Here is a 25,362-nt window from a genome sequence, read left to right as displayed (position 1 = left end):
TTGCTTTTCATTTTTTTTATGACCCATTAACCTTCTTATTATGTCATAGCTGATATGAATAAATAACAAAGCACTAATAATATGCTGATGTTTTTGAGGTCGAGCTGAAGAAGCCCCTGGGATTGGCCCAACAAGGAGCCTTAATGTCTCGCTCCCACGGTGGCTTCATATGACTGTGCTCAAAAACAAAGAATACGTTTTAAAATAGTGCATTAAAGATAAGTTTAGCAAAGTTTTCATAAAATTTGTTCCTTGCAGGAAAGCTGACAATATGTTTTCTGATAATACCAAAGGAATTATGAATCACTGTATAACTGCTTTTTTCAACATAATTTCTCCGCATTTAATGCAAAATGCTGCTAGTCAGCTGCTTAGGTTTAAAATCTGCTGTTTATTGATAAATGATTCAATCTTTTGCAACCCACACATGGTCAGTTTGCTTACCAAGTTCAATAAAATCTGCGTGTTTTCTTTCTGACATTGCTGGTATTCAGTCACAGTGATTTATTACATGACGTCTTTTCACAGTTTTAATGAATATTTGGTATTTGTTCCATTTTGATGAGGACTGGTGTTACTCTACTGATATGTGACCTTTACATATATTGCAACATTTTAGGGATAGACAGGGGTTGGGAAAACATTTTTGAGTCCTGGAGTTTAACTCTATATCCTTTTTGGCATTTGTGTAATAGTTCCTTAAAAAAAAATCTATTATCGTTTATACATGTGCAATGTAGTAACTCAATATGCCAAACATGACTCATGCAAGATTTCTAGTTTTGGTTAAAATGTGATCTTTTTTGCTTTTTGTATAAATATATAGCTTCATATATTTGAATTGACTTATAATCTGTAAGATTGTTATTCTTCACATCAGTCCAAGTATGTAATAAACTTTGAAGTGAAATATCAGCCATGCAGCTGGATGCTATTTTAAAAGTCATTTTAAACACTTGTTTTTCCAAGTCCTTACTTCACTACATTCATAAACCCTTAGCCAATATTTGAAGCAGGGTGTCTTTTTAGGTTATGGATTGAGTTTCTCATGTACACATTGTGGTTATGATCATCATCCTGTTGGAAACACTTTGTGTTGCAGAAAAGCAATTATTCTCTTTCACTCTCTCTTCAGTGAGTCTTTTTTTCCCCCAGAAGTGCAACTAATAGATGGTAAGAATATATAACTGATGTATAGAAATTTGGCCTAGAATAAGGCCAAACGATGCCTTTTCCCAATCTGATTGTTGGCTCCCCTTTCAGCTAATTCCGACGCTAGATCCTTGTTCTTTACCTGTGCCATTATTTTCGTATTTATCTAATCATTCTTTGAATATTATTATTGGCTCTGTTCCAGTAACCATTTGTGGTGAAGCATTTCAGATTCCATATACATGAAAATATTCCTTCTAACTCTGCTTTATGCAACTACTACTCATGCTGTTTATGCAACTGACCTACGATCTGCCAACCCACAAAAATCAGATTTTGTAATTTACCTCCTCAAATTCTTGTTATTTCAACAGTTCTCCTATTTTCCCACACCCTGCTGCCCAACTTGTTCTTTTTTTCTGGTGAAGAGAACCCTTTTTATTTCTCCTTGTGACTTGATCCCTGCATCTCCAGTTTTGCACTGTACCTTTCTCCATGGTTTCAGTCCTCTTTGATTCAGTGACCAAAACTGCAGAAGGTACTTTGAGGCTAAACAAGTACTCTTATGTTATTAATGTATCACTTTTATATTTAGTGCTACTAAAAACAACTTCAATTTTGCCTTTTTGTGATTTAATTTACTGTCTGAAATTCTGTTTTTGAAGTTGTATGTGATTGTTTGATATGTTCATATTCCTCAACGGTTGTACATTTTGCTACTTGAACATATTTCCATTGGTTTTATTTTCAAAGAAATTATTTTATATTCATGAATGTTTCTGTTCCTACTTCATTCCTATTGTATGCCATGCAATTAGTTGGTATGATGAGAAAATATTGGTGAAAATTCCTTAACTGTCCAGATTATTTTACACATAGATATTAAAGAACAGTTCCCGGGTTATGTCGCTTGATTCATGCTAATTAAAGAACTATCCATTAATTCTGTTGTTAGCCATCAGTCTACCTCTTGTCTATACCCAAAGGCCTGTCAATGGTCTTAGTCTTTGCAACATATATTTTATATTTATGTAGCTCAAAAGCATTCATATATCAGATATTGTACACTTTTTTTTTCTCAATTTTAATTTATTTGTAATAATAGTGAGAGTGGAAGTATCATATTTAGTCACTTGAATTCAGTCACTGTTCCTTCATTCTCTAAAATTATGGCTAATCTGTACTTCATCTCCATTCATCTGTTTTTACTCCATAGTTCTTCACATGACAGAAATCTGTCAACTTTCCGTTAAAAATTTAAGTTGACTCAGACACAGCTCACTTTTTCTGGGGGTCATGTACCAGATTTCCACCATCATTTTAGTTGAGAAGCATTTACTGATTTCACTCCTAAATGGCTTAATTCTAGTTTTAACATTATCCTTCTTTACTCTGGATTCCCTAAGAGGAAAATCTTTCTCTGGGTGTGGCACGTTGAATTCCATATTCATTTTAGACACCGAATAGATCAGCCTTCAACACACTGAACTGGAAGGGATAAGAACCACATTTATACAACTTGGCCTTTAAATTGTGGTGTCATTCCGCTAAGTCTGTACTGTATCCCAGGGTCTGTACATTTTTTCTGAGACACACAGGTGCTATGAATGGTGTCAAAACAAGGGTCGAACTTGGTTTGTCCCTAAACTCTTTCCTGAGTGTTTGCCATCATCCAAAATCATGTAATTAATCTCTTTGCCTTCTACTTGTAAAAAGGCCAATTAATGCCTTCTACTTGTAAAAAGGCCAATTAATCTATCTCTTTCGAACAATATGTGCTTACAAAGAATTCTGTATGCCATTAATCCTTTTAATAGTGTTCTTTTTCACACTTTTCTAATATTGTTGGCTTCTAATTTGCTGATGGCATAAATACAAAATTTGCATTTATTCAGCACATGTAGAGTAGAAAGTGTTCCTGGTTTCTACACAGCATTTGAAGAAAAAGATAAAATCATTGAAAGGTATTGCAGAGCAAACGCTGAGACATGATGCAAGAACTGGGAGCAGTGACAAAAACTTAAGTAAACTGGGGTAGTTTGGGAAAGATGGGAAAGAGAATCGAAGGCGAGAGGAAAATGTAGAAATTGAGCAGAGTGAGGCTGTCAGGGCAAAAGAAGATTGCAAGAAATTTTAAAATATTTAAAATGATAAGAGGGGCAAGAGTGGACATGATGGTGCTGTTGGGGTAGGAGTGGCCCCTTCTCTCATCTCCAACACGTCCCATCTACCTGGACACCCCGTCCTGACCTGTTACCCACCCTGAACCTATTCTTTCCTAACTGCCGCAGTGATATAGACCACCTCAACCTGTCCACCCTCCTCACCCCCTCCAATCTCCTGCCCTCGCAACATGCAGCCCTCCACTCCCTCTGATACTTGTAAAGTCCAGAGGTTACAGGCCTAGACTGTCCAGCCTTTCCCCTTGAAAGGCTCATTCCAGGTATTAGCTGAAAATGTGTTGCTGGAAAAGCGCAGCAGGTCAGGCAGCATCCAAGGAACAGGAGAATCGACGTTTCGGGCATAAGCCCTTCTTCAGGATTCTAATTTGCTGATGGCATAAGCCCTTCTTCAGGATTCCTGAAGAAGGGCTTATGCCCGAAACGTCGATTCTCCTGTTCCTTGGATGCTGCCTGACCTGCTGCGCTTTTCCAGCAACACATTTTCAGCTCTGATCTCCAGCATCTGCAGTCCTCACTTTCTCCTCATTCCAGGTATTAGCCTAGTAAACCTTCTCTGAACTCCTTCCTCGTCATGGTAAGGCAGAAATCTTTCAATTTTTTGTTTAACCCTAATTAAATTATTGCTTTATATAGGGGCAGAGATACTGCTGGCTGAGGACAAAAGAACGGCTTTGTTTATTCTTCAATGTTAACTCTGTTTCTCTCTCCACAGATGCTGCCAGACCTCCTGAGTTTACCTGGCATTTTCTGTTTGTTTCACTTAATCATTTTTCTTGCATTATGGTGATGGCAAGATGTGATAGTGGAGTTGTTAACCAGTGCTAGCAATCAGAATCCAAAATATAATTTTATAAAGCTATTCCATCTACATTTGAATTATTCAAACTAACATCTGTAGGGTGACTGGTGAGCTCCAAATTCTTATTCCAAAGGATTAAAGCCTTAATGATCAGCGAGTTTAACATTGCTGGTGTACTCTGGAGCTACTGCCCTATGAATGTGTGAGCCATGCCATCTTTATTACAAGTAGTTGTCATTCAGTGTCGTAGCCCTGCAATGCATTTGCCTTAAATATTATAAACTCAGGACAGATGAATTAGCTGTCATTTTGCCTGCAGACTACAGCAGGATGTCTTCACTGCAGCAGCTAAAGAAACTGGCTCGCCACCATATTCTCAGGGATACTGACCTTGCCCATGATGATCAAATGCTGTGAGATTAGAATTTTGTTAAAAACCTCTTTTCTCACAAAGATGAGCATTTTGTGTTTGCAGCCAGCGGACACAGACCTATAGTTTCTAATGTGTGGTGTCACTGGGCTGGAAGTCGAGCTCCACTATTACTGAAGCCACCACAAATGTGAAAATTTCATTTAAAGCATCCAAATTGTGCAATTCTACCTAACTCTCATGAGTTAGGTAGAATTGCACAATTTGGATGCTATAAAAGAATATGCATATCAGGTTCTTCATTAATAAGAATTTGACAATTGTAATTAACTGTTTCTAATCAATGGCATGAAAGAAATATGAATTGCTCATTTATAACTCTGTTTCTTACAAATTCTATACCTTTCTTTAAAATTGCCATACATGTGTCAAAATGAGAAGACAAAACGCTGATATTGTGGGTGGGGAGGACAGTGTCAAGCACAGTCCTGGTTCCATTCTAGATCACAGATATCAATGAGTTGTTTTCTTTTGGATTTCTTTTGACTCCTCCCAATGTTTTGCTAATTATGTGACGTTGTTTTTGATCTTTCATTCACTGGCTGAGGATTTGCCTTTTCAGTGCTTCTGCAGATAGTTGTACACTTTTTCCTTTCAACATCAGAATTCACAGGGAAATGGTGATTTAGAACAGCTACCAGATGATTTTCTGTTACTTCTCCAAACTGGAGGGAGAAGAGATTTAGGTGCTTTTTCTTCACAGCATGGAAGCTTCTGCTTATTTGACTACACTCGCTCTCATGCAGGCTATGGTCACATGTGTAGGAACAGGTTAAGTAATTGTTAGTCTTTTGATGGAAAAACAATCCAAACTAGAACTTGTGGGCTTAGAATACTGTGTCTCTGGTCAAAAGTGCCCTGAGCACACACTCCATCACTCACACAGTCACAAAGTCTTGTACACGCATGACTTTCTCACACACGCACACACACACACACCTATGAGTCAGTCACACAGAGTCAGACCTTCTCTCACACACACATGCACGTGGTCTTACAAACACTCACAGAAAAACACATAATGCCATTTCATCTAGAATGCTCCCTTACTGTGACTCCTAAGCCAACATTGTCAATAAAAGTCACAATAACAAGTTTTTAAACAGTGAACAATTTCTTCTAATTTCCTTCATTTGAGGCAGTATCGTTTCCCATTTTTCTTTCCAATGCAGAAAAGAAATCTTTATTGCAATGTAGATGGACCTAGCAGGTTGAGACCCTGCAGAAACCCCAATGTAGCAAACTCTGAGGGGATTGCCTAGGAAATTAACGACACGGGAACTTTTAACACCAGAATTTTTATAGTATCCATTTATGCATTTACATGCTGCTGAACATGTAAATCACAGAATACAGCAACAACTGTGAAATTGGGGCATCATGTGACTTTGCCTGGCTATCCTGCACGACAAGGGACCCATTAGATTAAATACACTTCGCATTTCTGAAGAAGTTGTAATCGGAATTACCTGTCAGAAATTTGGAGCTTTATCTGAATAGAAAACGTAGGAGCATGTATAAAATCCATCTGATGCTGTCTTTAAAGATTCCATTTTAAAGGGACACTGCAGGTGCCAAATCCTTCAGTAAAAATCATAATCTGGAATTTGTTTTAATGTCATTTGGAATAAATTGGGTCAATGATTGGACTTAATGTGCAACAGTTGTTATTTGAGGATGAATTAAGGATCAATTCAGAATAATTAGAATTGAACAATGATTAGATTTGGAATATATCACTCTTCAATTTTATCTTCCTCCACTCTCCTTTAACTAACAAACATTTTGCTCTATAACTTGTAACCCGCAGTTAGCAACAAAGAACTGTGCCGAGGGAACAGTGCAACATTAAAAAGGTGAAAGTTACAGAGTCATACAGCATGGAAACAGACTCTTTGGTCCAACTCGTCTGTGCCAATCAGACTTCCCAAGCTGACCTAGTCTCATTTGCCAGCATTTGCCTAAATCTCTGTAAACCCTTTCTATTCCTATACCCATCTAGATGCCATTTAAATGTTGTAATTGTACCAGCTCCCACTACTTCCTCCGGCAGCTCATTCCGTACATGCAGCATCCTCTGCTTGAAAAGGTTATCCTTTTAAATCTTTTCCCCTCTCACCTTAAACCTATGTCCTCTCATTTTGGATTTCTGCACCCTGGGAAAAAGACCTTTACTATTCATCTCCATGCCCCTCATGATTCCATAAACCTCTAAGGCTACCTCTCATGCTCTGACAGTCCAAGAGAAAAAGTCCCAGCCTACTCAGCATCTCCCTATAGTTCAAACCCTCCAAACCTGGAAACATCCTTGTAAATCAGTTTTGCATCCTCTTGTAGTTAACAATAACTTTCCTATAGAAGGGCGACCAGAATTGAATGCAGTATTCTAAACGTGGCCTTACTAATTGTTTTGTATGGTTGCAATGTGACGTCCCAATCCTACACTCTGTGTTCTGACCAATGAAGGCAAGTGTGTCAAACATAGTCTTCACCACCCTCTCTGTAGCTCCATTTTCAAGGAAATGCACACCACTCCTTGGTCTCTTTGTTCACCAACACTCCCCAGGGCCCTACCATTAACTAGGTCCTGTCTTGGTTTGCCTTACCAAAATGCAACACCTCACAATGATCTAAATTAACTTCATCTGCCATTCTTCAGCCCAATTGCCCATCTGATCAAGGTCCCATTGTACTCTGAGATAATCTTCTTCATTGTCCACTGCTATTTTGATGTCATCTGGAAACTTATATTCACATCCAAATCATTTATATAAATTACAAACAACACCAGACCTAGCACCAAATCTTGTGCCACGTTGCTGGTCCAGTCTGAAAAGCAACACTGTACATCATTCTCTTCTCCTACCTTCAAGCCAATTTTGCATCCACTTGGTTAGCTCCCCGACTCCCTTACTAACCATACTAACCAGTCTACCGTGCATGGAAAATTCTTGTTAAACAAGGGAATCTGGGGTAGGTAGTAATGTGTAATTCAAAACGCAAACTGATCAGCCATAATCTTATTGGTGCAGCAGGCTGAAGAGGCCAAAAGGCCTACTTATGCTCTTAATTCATTCTTATTTTAGTTGAAGGTGCATTGGTTTAGCTCAGTTGGCTGGATTGTTGATTTACAGAGCAGTGTGATGCCAACAGCGTGGGTTCAGTTCCCATCACTGGTTTGAGGTTACCATGAAGGACTCTCCTTCTCTACCTCTTCCCTCGGCTGGAGGCCTAAATCACCACCAGTCGCTTCTCTCTAATGAGAGAGCAGCCTCTATGGTCTGGGTAAGACTATTTTAGTTCATCACCCATTTGCGTTTTTCTAAGATGGATGTTAAAGTTTCCATGACTCTATTTGAAGAAGAACCTGGCAAACAATTGTACTTGCAACAGCAGATTGTGTTCATTTAATATTTTTATGTGACAGCTTGCTGCATCTACAAAATAAGTGATACTCTTCAAAAAGTAGCACACTTTGTCCAGATGAGGAAATAACTTGTTCTTCAGCATCTGCAGCACATCTGCAGCACATCATCGCCTTTGCATTTTGTTTGACCATATATGATGGTTGTTTAAACAAAAGTTTTTGTATTTCCAGTTAAATTTGCCAAGGTATTGTGGTTGCGCAAATGGTATTCTAACTTTTACAGTTAGGTATTGGACATCACAGGATATTCACAGCATTAAGTACTTAAATTCTTGATCTAAGTTTTTTAATTCTATTATAGCCAACATTTCAAAGGAGGCCAACTGACTAAAGATGTGCCAAATTAACTTTAAATTTACCTTTGATTGTTTCCATGCGTTTATTTTTCTCCAGGTAGAGTCACACCTGAACAGCTTAACTCCTATGTCCGGTTATTTAAAATAAATTTGAAAGCTTTGGAAAATCACTGTGAGCTCTTGCAACTTACCATGGCAACAGTGCAAACTTTGGGACATCCAAGCTACTCAAAATGGGACAATTTCCTCGCTTTTGAAAGGCTGCTGTTACAGGTATGTTGTTGTTCACACTTTTTTTTCTTTCAGTGCCTGTTTCAATGTTTCCTGCACCATGAAATTAAACTGAAAAGATGAGTCTGGTATGCACTTTAGAAAGGTCTTGGCATAGGATGGAAAACTTTGGCTCATGAATATCCAGCGACTTCACCATTTGAAATTTATGGCTGAGAATTTAATTAGACTATAGGTCTTTCTGTATAATGCATGTTTTGTTAGCACAAATTGGCTATAACACAATTGACGAATTAGGAACCATGTTTGGATAACGTGAACTTTCTACTGAACGAGTGTAGCAATCTTCTACACTTGTGTAGCGGTTTTCCACAGCACAATTTTCTCTAGCATGGGGTTTCAAAGGAACGCAACTGTTGTGTTATAGCAGAATGACCTGTATGGTTATTTCACAATCAGACCTTGTATATGTGTAATGGACACCCAATACAGAGCCAACTCCTTCAACTGAATAACAAAAAATAGTTGTAAGAGTTTGAAGCTACTGCATTGATCTGGTGTACCAATATTACACAATTTATATTCAGTGATCAAATCTATGGTTATCCACTCCCAGAGTCCCATCTCTGCTTTGTTAATATAAATGTAATGGGATAGTTACATGAAAGAAGAAAATTTAGTTGGAAAGTGAAAGCAAAGTACGTGTCTAATTGAGTGGTGACAGTGTGATCTCTTTCAGAAGTGCTAACGCAAGTGTTACAAAACAGTGGTGAACCCCTTTTGTAATTAAACTAAACACCCAGCAAAACTCACTTCCCCTCATAATCCGTTAAAATATCAATGACCGAGAACTCCCAAATTCCACTATTTAACAGAAATAATATCAATTTATTCTTTAACTCTAAAATTGAACATTGAACAACAACTATTCACAACTCTAAGCCCTCCCTTTCCCTTACTCTTATTATCTGCTTCCCACTCTATAATAGTATACTGTTCCAATGAGACACTTATTAAAATTATATCAGCTTAATTTTAAAACTATACAGTGGCTATCATTGTCCGTGTCTTTCTTCTAGCTGAAGATCTCAGAGGGTCATCGTCTTTCTTTTTATTGTGAAGATGTTTGATATGAAAAGGCGTCATTTGATTGAGAATGTTTCAACCTTTTGGGTTTCTCTCTCTCGCTCGGTCTCTGGCAATTACTCTCTGACTTTCAAACTGTCTGCCTTTTTTTTCTATACCTCCAACATCAGATTGTCTCTTTGGTTCGATGTTGTCAAAAACAATAAGTTCAAACTCTTGCGTTTTAGAAATCCAAGACAGAATTTAAACTGATTTAATTCAAATTGTTGTCAAAACAGCAACAAAGTCAGTTATCTATTTCACAGCCATACGTTACAAATTTTCAATTTTCCAGTAGACCCTGACACTGCTAGCTAGTCATATGACAGGTGCTTGTAAGCTGTCAGTGCAAACCAGCATTCACTCTCTCTTAAAGGTACAATACACTCCTTCAATTTCACAACAAGTGGAAGATTTTCCTCGTTTGTTGAGTGCAAAGAAGGAATAAACTGATTGATTGTCTTGATTTTTTGCAAAAGAATTACTGTTTAGTTAACAACAATGTGACTGAAATAATTGATTGGGAGCAATTAACCAAGTACCATTTAAAATATTTGTGTATGTAATTTTATATTTATGGTAAATACTCTACTCAATTCTCTTATTTCTCATTGACTTGACCGCCAAACGTTTGTGGGCTTAGGCTTGAAAATGGCCACCCTTATTTGGAATAAACTGGAGAAATGATTGGACTTTGTTGCACTTTGTCACATAACAATGTGACAGCCTTAGAATACATCACAATAAAAAGTAATTGAGAAGGTCCTGCAATTTGAATAATTATTCAAATGGGGGATATATTTCCACTTGCCTGCTGACTACAGCAAGATCCCTTAGCTGTAGCAGTTCAAGTCAGTGCCTTCCCACCATATTCATGAGGGTGATTAGTTTTCAGTTGACTTCAGAAGCTTCTACTGATTTTGTAAGAAGTACAGAGTAATTGATTCACTTGGAAAATATCTCTGATGAATTCACAGCTCACAAACTACTGATGGATGAAAGTTTACTGGTTTTCTTCAAGTTTAAACTGAGATTTGTTTCTCCAGAGAACAGGCAGCTTCTGCTGAGGAGAACAACAATGCATCCTTTTGTACTTTCTCTTTGTGTGTCTATATCTCTGTAATTTATTTCCAGTTCCAACCTACTCAGTTATCTGAGAATTAATCAGTTTCACTTGTAAACAACTCCTCAACTCTTGATCAGTTACACATCACAGGAACACATAGCTTCAGAAAATAGAGTTTGCAATTGGTATCGAATTCCTTCTTGTGAAATTATGTAACCATCCTGATAAATCCAACAACAGTTCTTTCTCCTTGCGGTTTTCAAGACACAAAAATTGAAAGACACATTTCTTACAATGCCCCTGTTGCCAAACCCTTTGAGCCCATCTGCAATGGTGGCATCCACTAGTGTCCAAGGCCCCAACTATCTTCAATTCCTCCATCAAGGCCTGGCCTTTGATCAAAAGGTCAGGAAAGGAGATGTTTTCCTCAGGAAATGGTTAAAATGCAGAACATGCAGGAAGAGGCAAATAATATAGATGCATTTAAGAAGAAGCTTGATGAGCGTATAAGGGAGAAAGGAATGTAAGTTAATTTTGCTGATACAGTTTGAAGAGAAAGCATGGAAGAAAATTTGATTAATGCTGACAAGGCTGATTCAGTTATTTTCCCATGAATTTAGCATACTAAGTCGTCACCAGTGTCATTCAACATGGCTTATGTTGAAGTAAACTAATGTAAAATACGTACAAAAAAATTACAACAATGAAAAATTGGCAATGATTTTTCTCCTTTTTAGCATTTAGATGACAAACTAGTTCTGTCAGAAAAAAAGATGTGAATTGAGGAATTGGGTTAGCTCCTTCTCTGAATATTCTTTAACTTTAGAAATGTACCTACTTTGCATTTATTACTTCCTATTCATTCGACTTGTAAGTTTCACAGTCATCCTAAGTCATACTGTCATGGTACTGCAGCTGAAATCCTATTTATTTTAGTAATCACAATCAACTTCTTGGTTTCTTGCTTAGTAGCTTTTTTTCTCTCCTTTTTTTTTATTTAATCTTTCTGACCTTTTGTTCTTTGTGTGACAGATTTGTTCCTGCTGACAAATTGACAGACAGGAAGACAGTAGGTTGAGAAAGTGCTTGCTTTGCTGACTTTTTGTTTGGTGGGTACTTGTCTCAGTTGACAAATTTTCATTTCTGCTCATCTCTTCCAATGCCTTCCAAACATTCAGTCTTCAGAAATTATGGCAATCGTCTCTGAATTTTCACCGTCAAATTCCACATGTTCTTGTTGCAGCGAATGTCTAGATGACAAAGAAGTTTTAACCAATAGCTAGTTCACTCTACAGTAGTTCTTTGGTATGTACCTATAATCTGTCTGATGAACATGGCCAAGCTGTGAAGACATTATTGGCTGCGTGAAGAGTGTATGCTCATGGAATTAGGACACTCCAGGACCTCTGAGCTGGTGACCTTAACCTGCTAAGAGTCTGAGATAACAAAAATGGTAATTGTTCAACATTTTCTCTTAGGAGAAAGTGAGGACTGCAGATGCTGAAAACGGACCCCACCACCAGGGATATATTTCCCTCCCCTCCTCTATCAGTGTTCCGAAAAGACCACTCCCTCCGTGACTCCCTCATCAGGTCCACACCCCCCACCAACCCAATCTCCACTCCCAGCACCTTCCCCTGCAACCGCAAGAAATGCAAAACTTGCGCCCACACCTCCCCCCCCCCCTTACTTCCCTCCAAGGCCCCAAGGGATACTTCCATATCCGCCACAAATTCACCTGCACCTCCACACACATCATCTATTGCATCCGCTGCACCCGATGTGGCCTCCTCTATATTGGGGAGACAGGCCGCCTACTTGCGGAACGGTTCAGAGAACACCTCTGGGACACCCGGACCAACCAACCCAACCACCCCTTGGCTCAACACTTCAACTCCCCCTCCCACTCCACCAAGGACATGCAGGTCTTGGACTCCTCCATCGCCAGACCATAGCAACATGACGGTTGGAGGAAGAGCGCCTCATCTTCCGCCTAGGAACCCTCCAACCACAAGGGAGGAACTCAGATTTCTCCAGTTTCCTCATTTCCCCTCCCCCCCCACCTTGTCTCAGTCAAATCCCTCGAACTTAGCACCGCTTTCCTAACCTGCAATCTTCTTCCTGACCTCTGCGCCCCCACCCCACTCCGGCCTATCACCCTCACCTTGACCTCCTTCCACCTATCGCATTTCCAACGCCCCTCCCCCAAGTCCCTCCTCCCTACCTTTTATCTTAGCCTGCTGGGCACACTTTCCTCATTCCTGAAGAAGGGCTTATGCCCGAAACGTCGATTCTCCTGTTCCTTGGATGCTGCCTGACCTGCTGCGCTTTTCCAGCAACACATTTTCTGCCCCAACATTTTCTCTTGCCTAGTTTATATGATTCCAGTCTTCCCATTTGTTCTGGAACTGGCACATTAACAACCAAATACATATTGCCTGAATTTCAAAGGAAACTTGTCTGGTCATTGTGACCAAGATAATTCAAGCAGACCAGTACACTGAAGGCAATCAAAATAAATAATTTTTTTTCAATATATCATTGCAAACTACATTTAGTTAACTAAAGTTCAGATTGTGCATATTGTGTGATGATGAAGAAAAACAATCTAAGGTTTGAATGAAGCATAAATATTTGCACACCATGGTTGGACTGAATGCTTTGTTTTTGTACTTTGCATCCTAAACAATCCAATGCATTAAAAAAAACAGTTAATGTTCCTAATTTGAAGAAGAGCATTATCGGACTCAACGTTAACTCTCTTTCTCTCCCAACAAATGCTGCCGAACTTGCTGAGTTTCTCAAATATTTTCTGTTATTGTTTCTGTTCATTCCTTGATTAATTTATTTTTAAAATAATTGTAATTTTTCAAATTTCAGCAAAGACCGCCTGGGAAACATGCTTGTCAGCTACAGGTCACTTTCATTTGTTGCATGTCTTTTAAAAATGACGGATCAGAAATTTTTCAAACATGGTCTTCTAGAATTATAATGAGAATATATAAGCTATATATTGTTTACCTTTTTCAAAATTTCTGTTGTAAAATTACATGAAGATCCTTGAGTTAATTTCCAAATAAACATTTTCTTTAACATTTCATTTATTTTTAAGTTCTTATTCTATATATCGGTAAACAAAAAAAAAGTAAAGAATTGCGGATGCTGGAAATCCAAGACAAACCACCTTGATTCATTCCTCCTCCACTCCAACATATCCCCACAGCCCCACCACACCTTCCGCTGCAATCACCGAAGGTGTAACTCCTGCCAATTTACTTCCTTGCTGCTCCTCCTTCACTATACAAGGCCCCAGACACCCCCTCCAGGCGGAGCAGTGATTTATCTGCACTTTACTCAATTTTGTCTACAGTATTCGCTGCTCACAATGTAGTCTCTTGTACGCTGGAAAGTCAAAATGCAGACTGCTTTTCAGAAGGCCCAAGTTCTGTTCTGTTCTCAAAAATGACCCTGAGCTTCATGTTTTCTTTGTGTTCTCAAGCCAACATCTCTGTGTCAGACTTGCTGCAGTGCTCCAAAAAAATTCATTGGAAGAACAACACCTTATTTTCAGCTTTGCATCCTGCAACCTTAGGTACTCAATATTAAGTTCAGTAATGTTTGGGCCTAAGCACCACCTCCAATGGTCTTATCCCAACCCCTACACATACAGCCTTGTCGTCATATGGGCTGCTGCCACAAACAACCTATTGTTAACCACTAGCAGCTATTCATTCCCCCAGGCTGACTTTTACCCATTCCTTTGTATGCCCAACTGTGCTTTTCTCACTCTGAGTTCCATCTCCACTTACTGCTTCCCCCTCTACCTCATCCCTTCTCCAGCATGTGTACAAATCTTTTCTGAGCTACAATCAATTCTGAAGAAGGGTCACTGCATCTGAAATGTAAACTCTGCTTTCTTTCCTCAGACCTGCTGAGTTTTTCCAGCAATTGTTGATTTATTTCTGTACATCTGGGTTGCTTTTTCAAATCTTGACTCCATATTGAATATGAACAATGTTTTTTTTTTAAATGAACATTTGCACTTCCTTTTACAATAAATCCTCAACTTTACTATTAATAATTTTTGTAATTTGTATGCTTTATATTCATTTCAAAAGAGCTCATTTTGCAAACAGATGGGAAATTTAATCAAAATTGATTTTAATTGCTGGGGAGTAAAATTGGCTAATAACCACTAGCTTTGTTCTGCATTTGAATCAATGTGAGTGCAAGAATCTTCTATGTTCCCCTCAAAGAAGATAGTATTTGTTATGAAGTAAAATTTATGTAACTTAATGGAGATTCTATGGAACTTTTAAAAAAATTGTATTTTGATTAATGCAAACTGTAAAACAAATAGAGTAAGAGACATTTGCAGAAAACTAATCTTATTAAAATTGCTGTAAAAATGGAAAAAAAGGTTCTGGTCACCTGTAAAAGTGGTGGCAAAGGTTTTTATTTAAAACTGAAGCCCTGAAATGAGGATTGTTTGTATCTTATGAGAGATTTGGCTGATTAAGCTTGTTGACCCAAGTTATGGATATAATAATAAAATGGTAATATGCTTCTGCTTTCAGTACCAATGAGAATGTTCACATAGTTGTGGATATGGTTATTCTGAAAATTGCTATAACTTCCAAAATGTGGTATCTGGACCTCATGCTGCACAGCCACTTTGTTGATTGAAATGGCAGTGGTTTGTGAATATTCACTTGTATTTAGTTGACCGTTGATCTGTGGGATGTTATTTGCAATGGATGGAGCAATGGTTGTGTGGTCTATATTTAAAGGGAAGAAATTGGTGCCTTAGAATTATCAACTTGTTCCTCTAAAATCATTTGCTGAGAAGAAACAAGAAGGGTTCTGATAAGGATTCTAAGAGGAGACAAAATTTGTGCATGATAGCAATCTTTCAGGCTCAATACTGATTTTCTGAAACCTTCCCATAACCAGCTATGTAGCTGTTCATAAATAGTTTCAAGATGTGATATTGGCTGTCAAAAGTTATTCTGAAGAGGAAATTGATGACACTTCTGTCAGGAAGCTGCTATAAATTGGGCCGGTGACAAATGTAATCCTGCAGCCTCTATGCTGAAATTATTGGCCCACATCATCTTAGCATTGGAGTTTGGCATTTAGTTCTAAATTGACCTGGATCTCATAGTTGGTAATTAAAATTTAGGTTTGTGGGTGGCAGTTCTAGGATAAGTGTGATATGATGAATGGAAAGGGAAACTCTGAACTTTTATATGCAATGCCAAGGTATCTATCAAATATTAGGTCTGGAGAATGAATATTAGCTGATAAGTCATTAAAGGTCCAAAAGTACTAGCATGGCAAGTTTGATTTAGGTTATATTGCTCTTCTTTACTTGAGCAATACCTAGATATAGGTGTATACAAATGTACAGTGTTGTCCCACACACGTTGTGAAAACAAAGCAGCTTGCTTGATTACATCACACCAATCAACTTGATCATTCACTCTCTACACCACCAATGCAGCAAGGCAGTAGTGCTTACAGTTTACAAGGTGCTCTGTAGTTAACCAAGTTCCTTTGTCACTGTGTAAACACTGGACCTCTACCCATCTGGAAGGATAAGGGTAGCAGATGCTTAGGAACCTATCACCTACAAATTCCACTCCAAACTAAACACCATCCTGATTTGGAATTGTCAGCCTTCACTATTGCTGGGTCACAATCCTGGAACTCCCTAGTTGTACTCTGGGTGTCTCTATGCAGTCTTTAAGAAGGCAGCTCACTGGCTACCTTCTGCAGGGGAATTAAGAATGGCCAATAAATGCTGACTGAATTGTCAACAGCTGTGATGAATCATTTTAAAAAAGAACTTCTAAATTAGTTTGAGAAGAGGACAATCAAAATGATTGTTCAGTTTTAATGAATTAGCATGACAGGCTTGGAGTTTATTTTCATGAAAAAATACAGGCTAAGGAGAAAAATGATTGATTGAAGGTTTCAGTGATGCAAGACTTGGATTCTACTAAATTTGATCACCTATTTGAAGTGGATATGGATGGATAATGTGGTGATATGTCCATAAAACCTTTGTGAAAATTAGATTGTATGTTGTTGTGGTTCTGTTTGCCGAGCTGGGAATTTGTGTTGCAGACGTTTTGTCCCCTGTCTAGGTGACATCCTCAGTACTTGGGAGCCTCCTGTGAAGCGCTTCTGTGATGTTTCCTCCGGCATTTATAGTGGTTTTTCTCTGCCGCTTTCAGTTGTCAGTTCCAGCTGTCTGCTGCAGTGACCGGTATATTGGGTCCAGGTCGATGTGCTTATTGATTGAATCTGTGGATGAGTGCCATGCCTCTAGGAATTCCCTGGCTGTTCTCTGTTTGGCTTGTCCTATAATAGTAGTGTTGTCCCAGTCGAATTCATGTTGCTTGTCATCCACGTGTGTGGCTACTAAGAATAGCTGGTTGTGTCGTTTCGTGGCTAGTTGGATATGGATATGGATCGTTAGCTGTCTTCTTGTTTGTCCTATGTAGTGTTTTGTGCAGACCTTGCATGGGATTTTGTACACTACGTTGGTTTTGCACATGCTGGGTATCGGGTCCTTTGTCCTCGTGAGTTGTTGTCTGAGAGTGGCTGTTGGTTTGTGTGCTGTTATGAGTCCTAGTGGTCGTAGTAGTCTGGCTGTCAGTTCAGAAATGTTCTTGATGTATGGTAATGTGGCTAGTCCTTTGGGTTTTGGCATGTCCTCATTCCATTGTCTTTTCCTTAGGCATCTGTTGATGAAATTGCAGGGGTATCCGTTTTTGGCGAATACATTGTAGAGGTGTTCTTCTTCCTCTTTTTGCAGTTCTGGTGTACTGCAGTGTGTTGTGGCCCTTTTGAATAGTGTCTTGATGCAACTTCTTTTGTGTGTGTTGGGGTGGTTGCTTTCGTAGTTCAGGACTTGGTCTGTGTGTGTGGCTTTCCTGTATACTTTTGTGGTGAATTCTCCGTTCGGTGTTCTCTGTACCATCACGTCTAGGAATGGGAGTTGGTTGTCCTTTTCTTCCTCTCTAGTGAATCGGATTCCTGTGAGTGTGGCGTTGATGATCCATTGTGTGTTCTCTATTTCTGTGTTTTTAATGATTACAAAGGTGTCATCTACATATCTGACCCAGAGTTTGGGTTGAATTTGCGGTAAGACTGTTTGTTTTAATCTTTGCATTACCGCTTCTGCTATGAGTCCAGAGATGGGTGAGCCCATGGGTGTGCCGTTGATTTGTTCATATATTTGGTTGTTGAATTTGGAGTGTGTTGTGAGGCACAGGTCCAGTAGTTTGAGTATGCTGTCTTTGTTGATAGGTTCCCCGTCTTGTTGTCTGTTCTGTATGTCTAGCAGGTTGGCTTTTGTTTCTCTGGCTAGAGTTTTGTCGATAGAGGTGAACAGTGCCATTACATCGAATGAGACCATAGTTTCTTCCTTGTCTATATGTATATTTCTGATGATGTTCAAGAATTCCTGTGTTGACTGTATAGAATCAGGTGTTTCAGTTTCTGTTGTAGTTCTTTAGCCATTTGTGTGATGGTGTCCCTGGTAGGTTGTATGTTGCCAAGTATTTATTTTGAGTAGTGTCATCCTTTGGAGCAGATAGCCAAAAATAAAAAAAGCAACATAAATTTACTGCACCCAAAAAAAAGCAAAGAACTACAGATGCTAGAAATCAGAAACAAAAATTGAAATTGCTGAAAACTCTCAGGTCTGGCAGCATCTGTGGAGGGAAAGCAGTGTTAATGTTTCAGGTCCAGTGACCCTGCTTCAGAATGCTTTTGTGGATCTCAGAATCAGTGTGAGTAGCTGTCTGAGGAGCATTGTACACCATGGAGATACTTGTGATCTTGGGTCGACTCAAAACACAAAGGACGAAACTTCAATTGGGATTGAAGGAGGCAGTCACTGCGGAACGTGATGTGACTGTGGAAGTGAGTTTTGGCAAGTACCTTGTCAATCTGTTGGAGTGACAATAAAATTAATGACAGTGAATAAGAAAATGATTAGAGTGGAAATCCTGTCAGAGAGAGGAACAGAACATCTTCAAGGTTGACATACCTAGAAGAGATGTGGCAATGAGTAAACTCTGAACAAAAAAACAAAGAAATGCGAATACTGGAAAGCTGAAACAAAAACAGAAATTGCTGAAAAATCTCAGCAGGTCTGGCAGCATCTGTGGGGAGAAAACAGAGTTAACATTTCAGAAGTTCTGAAGATGGATTACTGGACTCAAAATGTTGATTCTGTTTTGTCTCCACAGACACTGCCCAACCTGCTGTGTTTATATATTTACTGCAGGCTTCCAAGTGGTAACTGAAGAAGTTTCGAATAAAGAAGGATTTTCCAAGCTTGAGAGTTGACTAGAGTAACTGTGCTTCCAGAATTACCATACTTGCTTGATTGCTTTGGACAGACTGAAGGTTGTGGGGGGATGACAGATGGCAAACATTTAAGGTGGGAATTTCATGGAGTTAAATGGCTTGGTTTTTACTGAGATTTTGCCTTTCCTAAAAACTGTTTATTTTACTGACTAATGGAGTGGACCAATAATATGCAGACTGTGCCTTGTATAGTGGAATGAACTAGATTGACCAGATTGTCTTTTTCATGTTAATTACAGGAAGCCATTTCTAAAAAAAAATCTTAAACCTTTTTGTATTGAGCTCCAATGTATGAAGTAGTATGTGCATAAAGTAAATGACTAGAATAAAATCAGATTTATTATATCAGATGAAGATTAATATGTAATGCTTCTTTCAAATCTTTTAATTGTGTCTCATTCGAAACAAAGGTGACCCAACACTTGCTTCAAAAATAGCCAACGGCAACACTTCCTATGAGAGAAAAGTTATAACAATTAAAACTTTAGTGGCCTGCACTGCAAAATTTGCCCGATTTGCTAGTTAATGGTTGATTCTTGATGAGGACGTAATAGTTATTTTTCCTCAGTACTTGATAAATTATTGTAGACTCGAGATGAAATTCCATGAAATTGTACTCTTACACTATTCTTGCCCCCCCCCCCTCCCCAATCTGATTAATTTGAAAAGTCTTAGAATTATTATGTAATAAAACAAGTGAAGAGTTGTCTGCATTCTGTTTATACTAAGATCAATTCAAAATTATTTTGAATCTCTGCCATGGAAATGCATCATGTACCTACTGACCTATGATATAGCTAACTACTTCACTTAACATTTTGGAGTTCTGTCATCAAAATTCAGTAATGTTACTCACCATGTTCATCTGGAATGGTTTCAAAATTCAACATGTTTGCTAAAGGAAGTAATCTTTTGTGCCATATAATGAGTTAGTGACTTGTGTATCTGTGCCCTTAGAATGATTTGTATCTGTATCCTTTTTAAACACTTCCAAGATTTTGACTCAACAACCATGAAGGGACAGTGATATACAGTAATTCTGTGTTAGGATGGTGTGTAGATTGGGGGGGCGGGGGGGGGGCAACTTGCACGTGATGGTGTTGACAAACTGATTCATTCCCTTCCCCTCTCCAAGTCATTAATACAATTAATATAATTTGCAATTAATCATTGCCTGTGGCACTTCACTACTTACAAGCTGCCATCCTGAATATGACCACCCCTTATTCCAATTGTGTCTTCTATTAATTCGCCAATCTTCTATCCATGTTAATATACTACACCTCACCTTCCTGGGCAGTCTACAGCCTGGAGGACTCAACATTGAGTTCTCCAATTTCAAATAACCGCCCTTTCCTTCCCCTGACTCCCTTCCCAGCCCCTCACTCTCCCTTCCACTGATCCCTGCCACCAACCGGATTCATTCCTCCCATTAACCAACCAGGTCATACCCTCTACCTGTCTCCATATATCCCCACTTCACCACCCTACTCCCGTCACCCCTATTTTCTGCAGCTCCCCTTACACCCACCCCCAGCCCTGGAGAAGGGTTACACTTAATGTCAACTTCTCCAGCTCCTGATGCTGCCTGGCTTGCTGTGTTCTTCCAGTCTCCTGCATGTCTTCCTTGCCTGGCCTGGCCTACAATGTGTTTTCTGATACTTATACATGTAGTTGACTGTTAACAGCCCTCCAGGCAATTAGGGGTTGACCTAGCCAATGACATCCATATCTCGTGAATGTATTAAAACAAAAACAAAAATAAAATTAACAATAGAAACTGGAATGATTTAAATCAATAGTTTGGAGCAGTATTCATAAATTGAGCTGTATCTTGTCCTTTCTGAGAAGTTATATCTTTAACAGTAACACTTATCCTTATTCAAAAGTAATCTGGCAAGGTTTCATTGAAATATTTAGATAAAATCGTGCATTTTATGAGATGTAATTTATGTTGAAATACATCACTATCTCCTTTTCAAATTATGAAGTAATACAAAATTTAACGGAGTAATTCATCAACATTATGATAAGACTTATAATTCTTCTGTCAGTAGGGCAAGAAGGTCTGAAGGTTTGATTTTTGATTTGTGCTGAGTCAGCAAATATTACACAGGAGTATTTTGGTATTGCAGTTAGTCTCAGGACCTCTGTTAGAGAGAGGAAAAAAGTGATGAGTGTTTTATCCCTTGTTTGCAATCCCTTGTTCACAATCTGTGACCATGTTTTTTTCCAAATTTATCTCCACAGTAGCACTCTGATTTCTCAGTTCACAAGTCATGGGTTCCAATTCTATCCAGAAACTGAGTTTGTAGTCCTGATTGACATTGACTTTACAGTGCTGAGGGAATCGTCATGCCGTTGCAGTCTTTTCAATTAGATCTTGAACAGAAGTCTCACCTGTTCAATCAGGTTTATTTGGAAGTACAAACTTTCATGTGCTGCTCCTTTGTCAGATAGCTTGCATGACTAGTTACCTGATGAAGGAGCAGTGCTTCAAAAGCTTGTACTTCAAAATAAACCTGTTGGACTATAACCTGATGTTGTGTGATTTTTTAACTTCAAGAAATAAGAGCAGAGGTTCAACAAACATATAGTTAAAAAGTATCTGTCAGCCAACAGATTATCTAGTAAATTGGCCTGTTGTGGGTTCATGCTGTGCACACAATGACATTTCTTGAGGTTACAGTAGTGGTTGCACTTTAAAAGTATTCAATTGGTTGTAAATGGCTCTCCCTCACAGAAATGTTCTGTATTAAGGCAGTACTATAGTAGCTTGAACTAACTGAAGGCAAAATTAAGAGGAACAGGCCCAGTTCTGGAACAAATAGGTTATTGCTCCATTATAATGCTATTATATAAATTAATCTGTGTTTCATAACTAAAGAGATTAGGATAGCTCAGTCTATTTGATCAATTCCTTTGAACACATGTGTCCTGCTATATCTTGGGCTGCTAATCTGGTGAGGTCACGTTCTACAAAATGTAATCCCTGACAATCTGTATGGTCATCGACTACAGTCTCCATTATTCAATTCGAATTATTTGCTTTCCCAAAATTTATATTTCAGTGATCCAAACTGAACAGTGGTCAATATGGTGAATATAACAGAAAGCGATGATGGAAGTAATGACGGAATGATTAGAATAAATGATATTCACTCAGTTAAACTGGTACATAAGTGTTATGAAGTTGAAGGCGTGTACTATACCTTTGAGAGTGTGGATGTTATTTTGCACTGAGAGCTTACAAGCACCTGTCATATGACAATCAAGCAGTCTTGAAGTGCACTGGAAAATTGAAAATATGTAACACTTTGGCTATGAAATGGATACCAGAGTTGGTTGCTGTTTTAGCAACAATTTGAATTTAACCAATTTAAATTATGTCTCAGGATGCTAAAACCCATTCGAGTTTGAGTTTATTGTTTTGCCAACCTCGAACCAATGAGACAGTCTGATGTTGGGGGTACAAAAAAACAGGCATTTTGAAAATCAAACAGAGTAACTGCCATTGAGAGAGAGAGAGAGAGAGACACCCAAAAACACTCTCTATCAAAGGTACCTTTTTCAAATGAAACATGTTCACAGTTAAAAGAAAGAAGACAACCCAGGGAAATCTTCAACAGGAAGAAGGAAGACACCGATGAATGCCGCTGTGTGGTTTTGAAATTAAGTTGATGTAATTTTTTAGTAAGTATTTTATTGGAACAGTATATAGAGTTGGAGGCAGAAAATAAGCAGATAAGGAAAGGGAGGGCTTAGAGGTATGTATAATTGTTTAATGTTCACTTTTAGAGTTAAAGAAAAAATTGTTTATTTTTTAATAGTCGAACTTGGGAGTTCTCTGTCACTCATATATTTGAACAGATTACGAGGCATGATGAGCTTTCTGGGTGTTTAGTTTAATTAACAGAGGGGTTCACTGCCATGTCATAACAATAGTGGACTATTTCTGAAAACCAGAACCTGTAAAGGATGGGTAACAAGTGGAGGCAGAGTGGTAATGTCACTGCACTAGGAATCCATAGCTTCAGGCAAATGTTCTGGAGACACAGGACATGGGACAGCTGTAAAGTTGAATTTAGTGAAAATCTGGGTTTTTTTTAGAAAAATTGCTGGTCCAATGCTAACTGCTGTCATAAAAACTATTTGGTTCACTTACATGCTTTTGGGAAGGAAATCTGTTTTCCTTACCTGGTCTGACCTCCAGACCCACAGCAAGATTGTTGACTCTTAACTGCCCTCTGAAGTGGCCTAGAGAGCCCACCCTGACTCAAGCAAAAAACAAGTCCTAGGCCCCAGTTACAGGATCCTAATGTACCCATCTGTCCAGGGCCCTGCCAGAAATTGCTTTCTTTACTTAATGGTCCTACACAACATTTCCCTTTCTGGTGTCACTTACTGCAAGCAAATGACAAAATGTAAGCAGCCACACAACCATTGATTCCCACTGGACCTGATTGCACAAATGTTGGCAGTATCTAGTATCTCATCCAGTGGCTTTTTAGTAAGTAATTCTGGACATGATCAAGAGTTGTTGCTTGTGAGGGAGTAAAGAAGCTTCACATCAGCACCTAATGCCCTCGCAAAAGGGCCACACATGTTTTTTCAATAGTAATAGAAACTTTTACAAATAATAGGCTCATCAGGGTATCGACTGGCAGCTGAAATTTACACTTGGTGTGAATTTTGTCTAAAATGTTATCTGCAAGTTCATGTTTCTATAGAAACTGTAATGTGTTTTGGGCTAATCATATACAAATGTATTAAACAATGAGAATAATTGGATCACATTTTATAGTTGCATTGCTATTCAGCAGAATACTTTTCCCACATCTGGAGTTATGTATATAATCGCTGTGCATAAGTAGTAATTTAATAAAAATGAAATTCTTCATTTTTGTTTAGAATTGAATTTGAATCAGAATAATTCTTACCTGGAGTCAAATGTATTGCATCCTTAAACAATATATTTACTGAAGAATGGAAGATTAATTCCTCTTTTCAAACTGTAGTTGTGGAGATGTTTTCCATTAGAGTGTTATTGGTGGCAGACATAGTGACGACTTTTCAATCTGTAGTGCAAGTGCCTTGTGGTTTGAATACTTTATTTTACTTGTGATGGAATTTATTTATAAGCATGATATTCAGTTTGGGTGCATCTGTATATAATTAATAACATTTGTGTTTATACACATAAGGTATTGATGCAAGTAAACAGTACAGATGTGTACAGATGATATCATGTTACACTTCTTTAAGAAAGCTTGGAATGTTATCTGTTCAAAAATAACCCATTTGTTTGTAGTCCTGGTTTTAAAAAAATGCAGAAATATACAAAGAAACCAAAACATCTTATTGAATTATGTTTTTCCTTAAAAATGTTATTCTACTTTATCATCCTCGAATTTTCTTCTATAATTTCTGGTTATTTTTGAACATTGTCTCTCTCTCTCTGCATAGAGCCAGTGGGCGTTGGTAGGGTTCTAAATGAATACTTTGTATAGATGTTCACGAGAGAGAAGATGATATGGGTATAGAAATCAGGGAGAAGGGCTGCGATATACTTATGAAAATTAACACAGAGAGGAGGTCCTGAGTGGGTTGACAGGCTTAACAGTAGATAAATCTCAAATGAAATGTATCCCAGGCTGTTGAATGAAACAAGGGGGGAAATAGTAAGGGTTCTGGCAATAAATTTTCAGTCCTTCCCTCTTCACAGGAGAGGTGCCAGAGGTCTGGAGGACAGCCAGTGTGGTGCCATTATTAAAGAAGGGATCAAGGGGCATACCCAGAGACTACAGTCAGTCTAACATCTGTGGTGGGGAAGCTATATTGTAAGTAATTCTGAGGGGCAAAATTAATCTGAGTTGAAGGACAGGGAACTTAAATTGGAATTGTATAGAAAGTTAGCTAGATTACAGCTAGAGTATCGTGTGCATTTGTGGAAACCACATTGTACGAGGGATGTGATTGCACTGGAGAGGCAGTGATTAATCAAGAATAACATTGTTTTGTTAAAGGGAGGCCATGTCTGACCAGCTGATCAAGTTTTTTCGAAGAGGTAACCGAATGTATTGATGAGGGCAATGAATTTAATATAGTCTACTTAGACTTCAGCAAGTCTATTGATAAGATCCTGTTTGAGAGACTGATAACGAAGCTGTTAACCTATGGGATCCAAGAAAATTTAGGTAATTGGCTCCAGAATTGGCTGGGTGTGGAATCTTTGTCCATTGGGATTTTGCAGGGATCAGTATTGGGG

General features: G+C 38.5%; 1 protein-coding gene across 3 annotated transcripts in view; it reads left to right on the top strand.

Moving 5' to 3' along the window:
• The window catches only part of scfd2 (sec1 family domain containing 2), a 325,676-nt gene that overhangs the window by 62,015 nt on the left and 238,299 nt on the right, over nt 1-25,362 (top strand). For all 3 annotated transcript variants that reach the window (XR_006311787.2, XR_006311785.2, XM_043691021.2), the window contains exon 4: nt 8,385-8,560. Coding sequence is in view for 1 of the 3 variants with exons in the window: in XM_043691021.2 (XP_043546956.2) it covers nt 8,385-8,560 (176 nt within the window). In the remaining 2 variants the exon portion in view is untranslated. The remainder of the gene's footprint in view (nt 1-8,384; nt 8,561-25,362) is intronic.

Source organism: Chiloscyllium plagiosum, unplaced genomic scaffold, assembly GCF_037043375.1.
Source record: "Chiloscyllium plagiosum isolate Xiang-an unplaced genomic scaffold, Cpla_swu_hap1 HiC_scaffold_1, whole genome shotgun sequence".
NCBI classification, from domain to species: domain Eukaryota; kingdom Metazoa; phylum Chordata; class Chondrichthyes; order Orectolobiformes; family Hemiscylliidae; genus Chiloscyllium; species Chiloscyllium plagiosum.
Note: the sequence above shows the minus strand (reverse complement) of the source record. Positions and strands in the feature narration are given on the sequence as shown.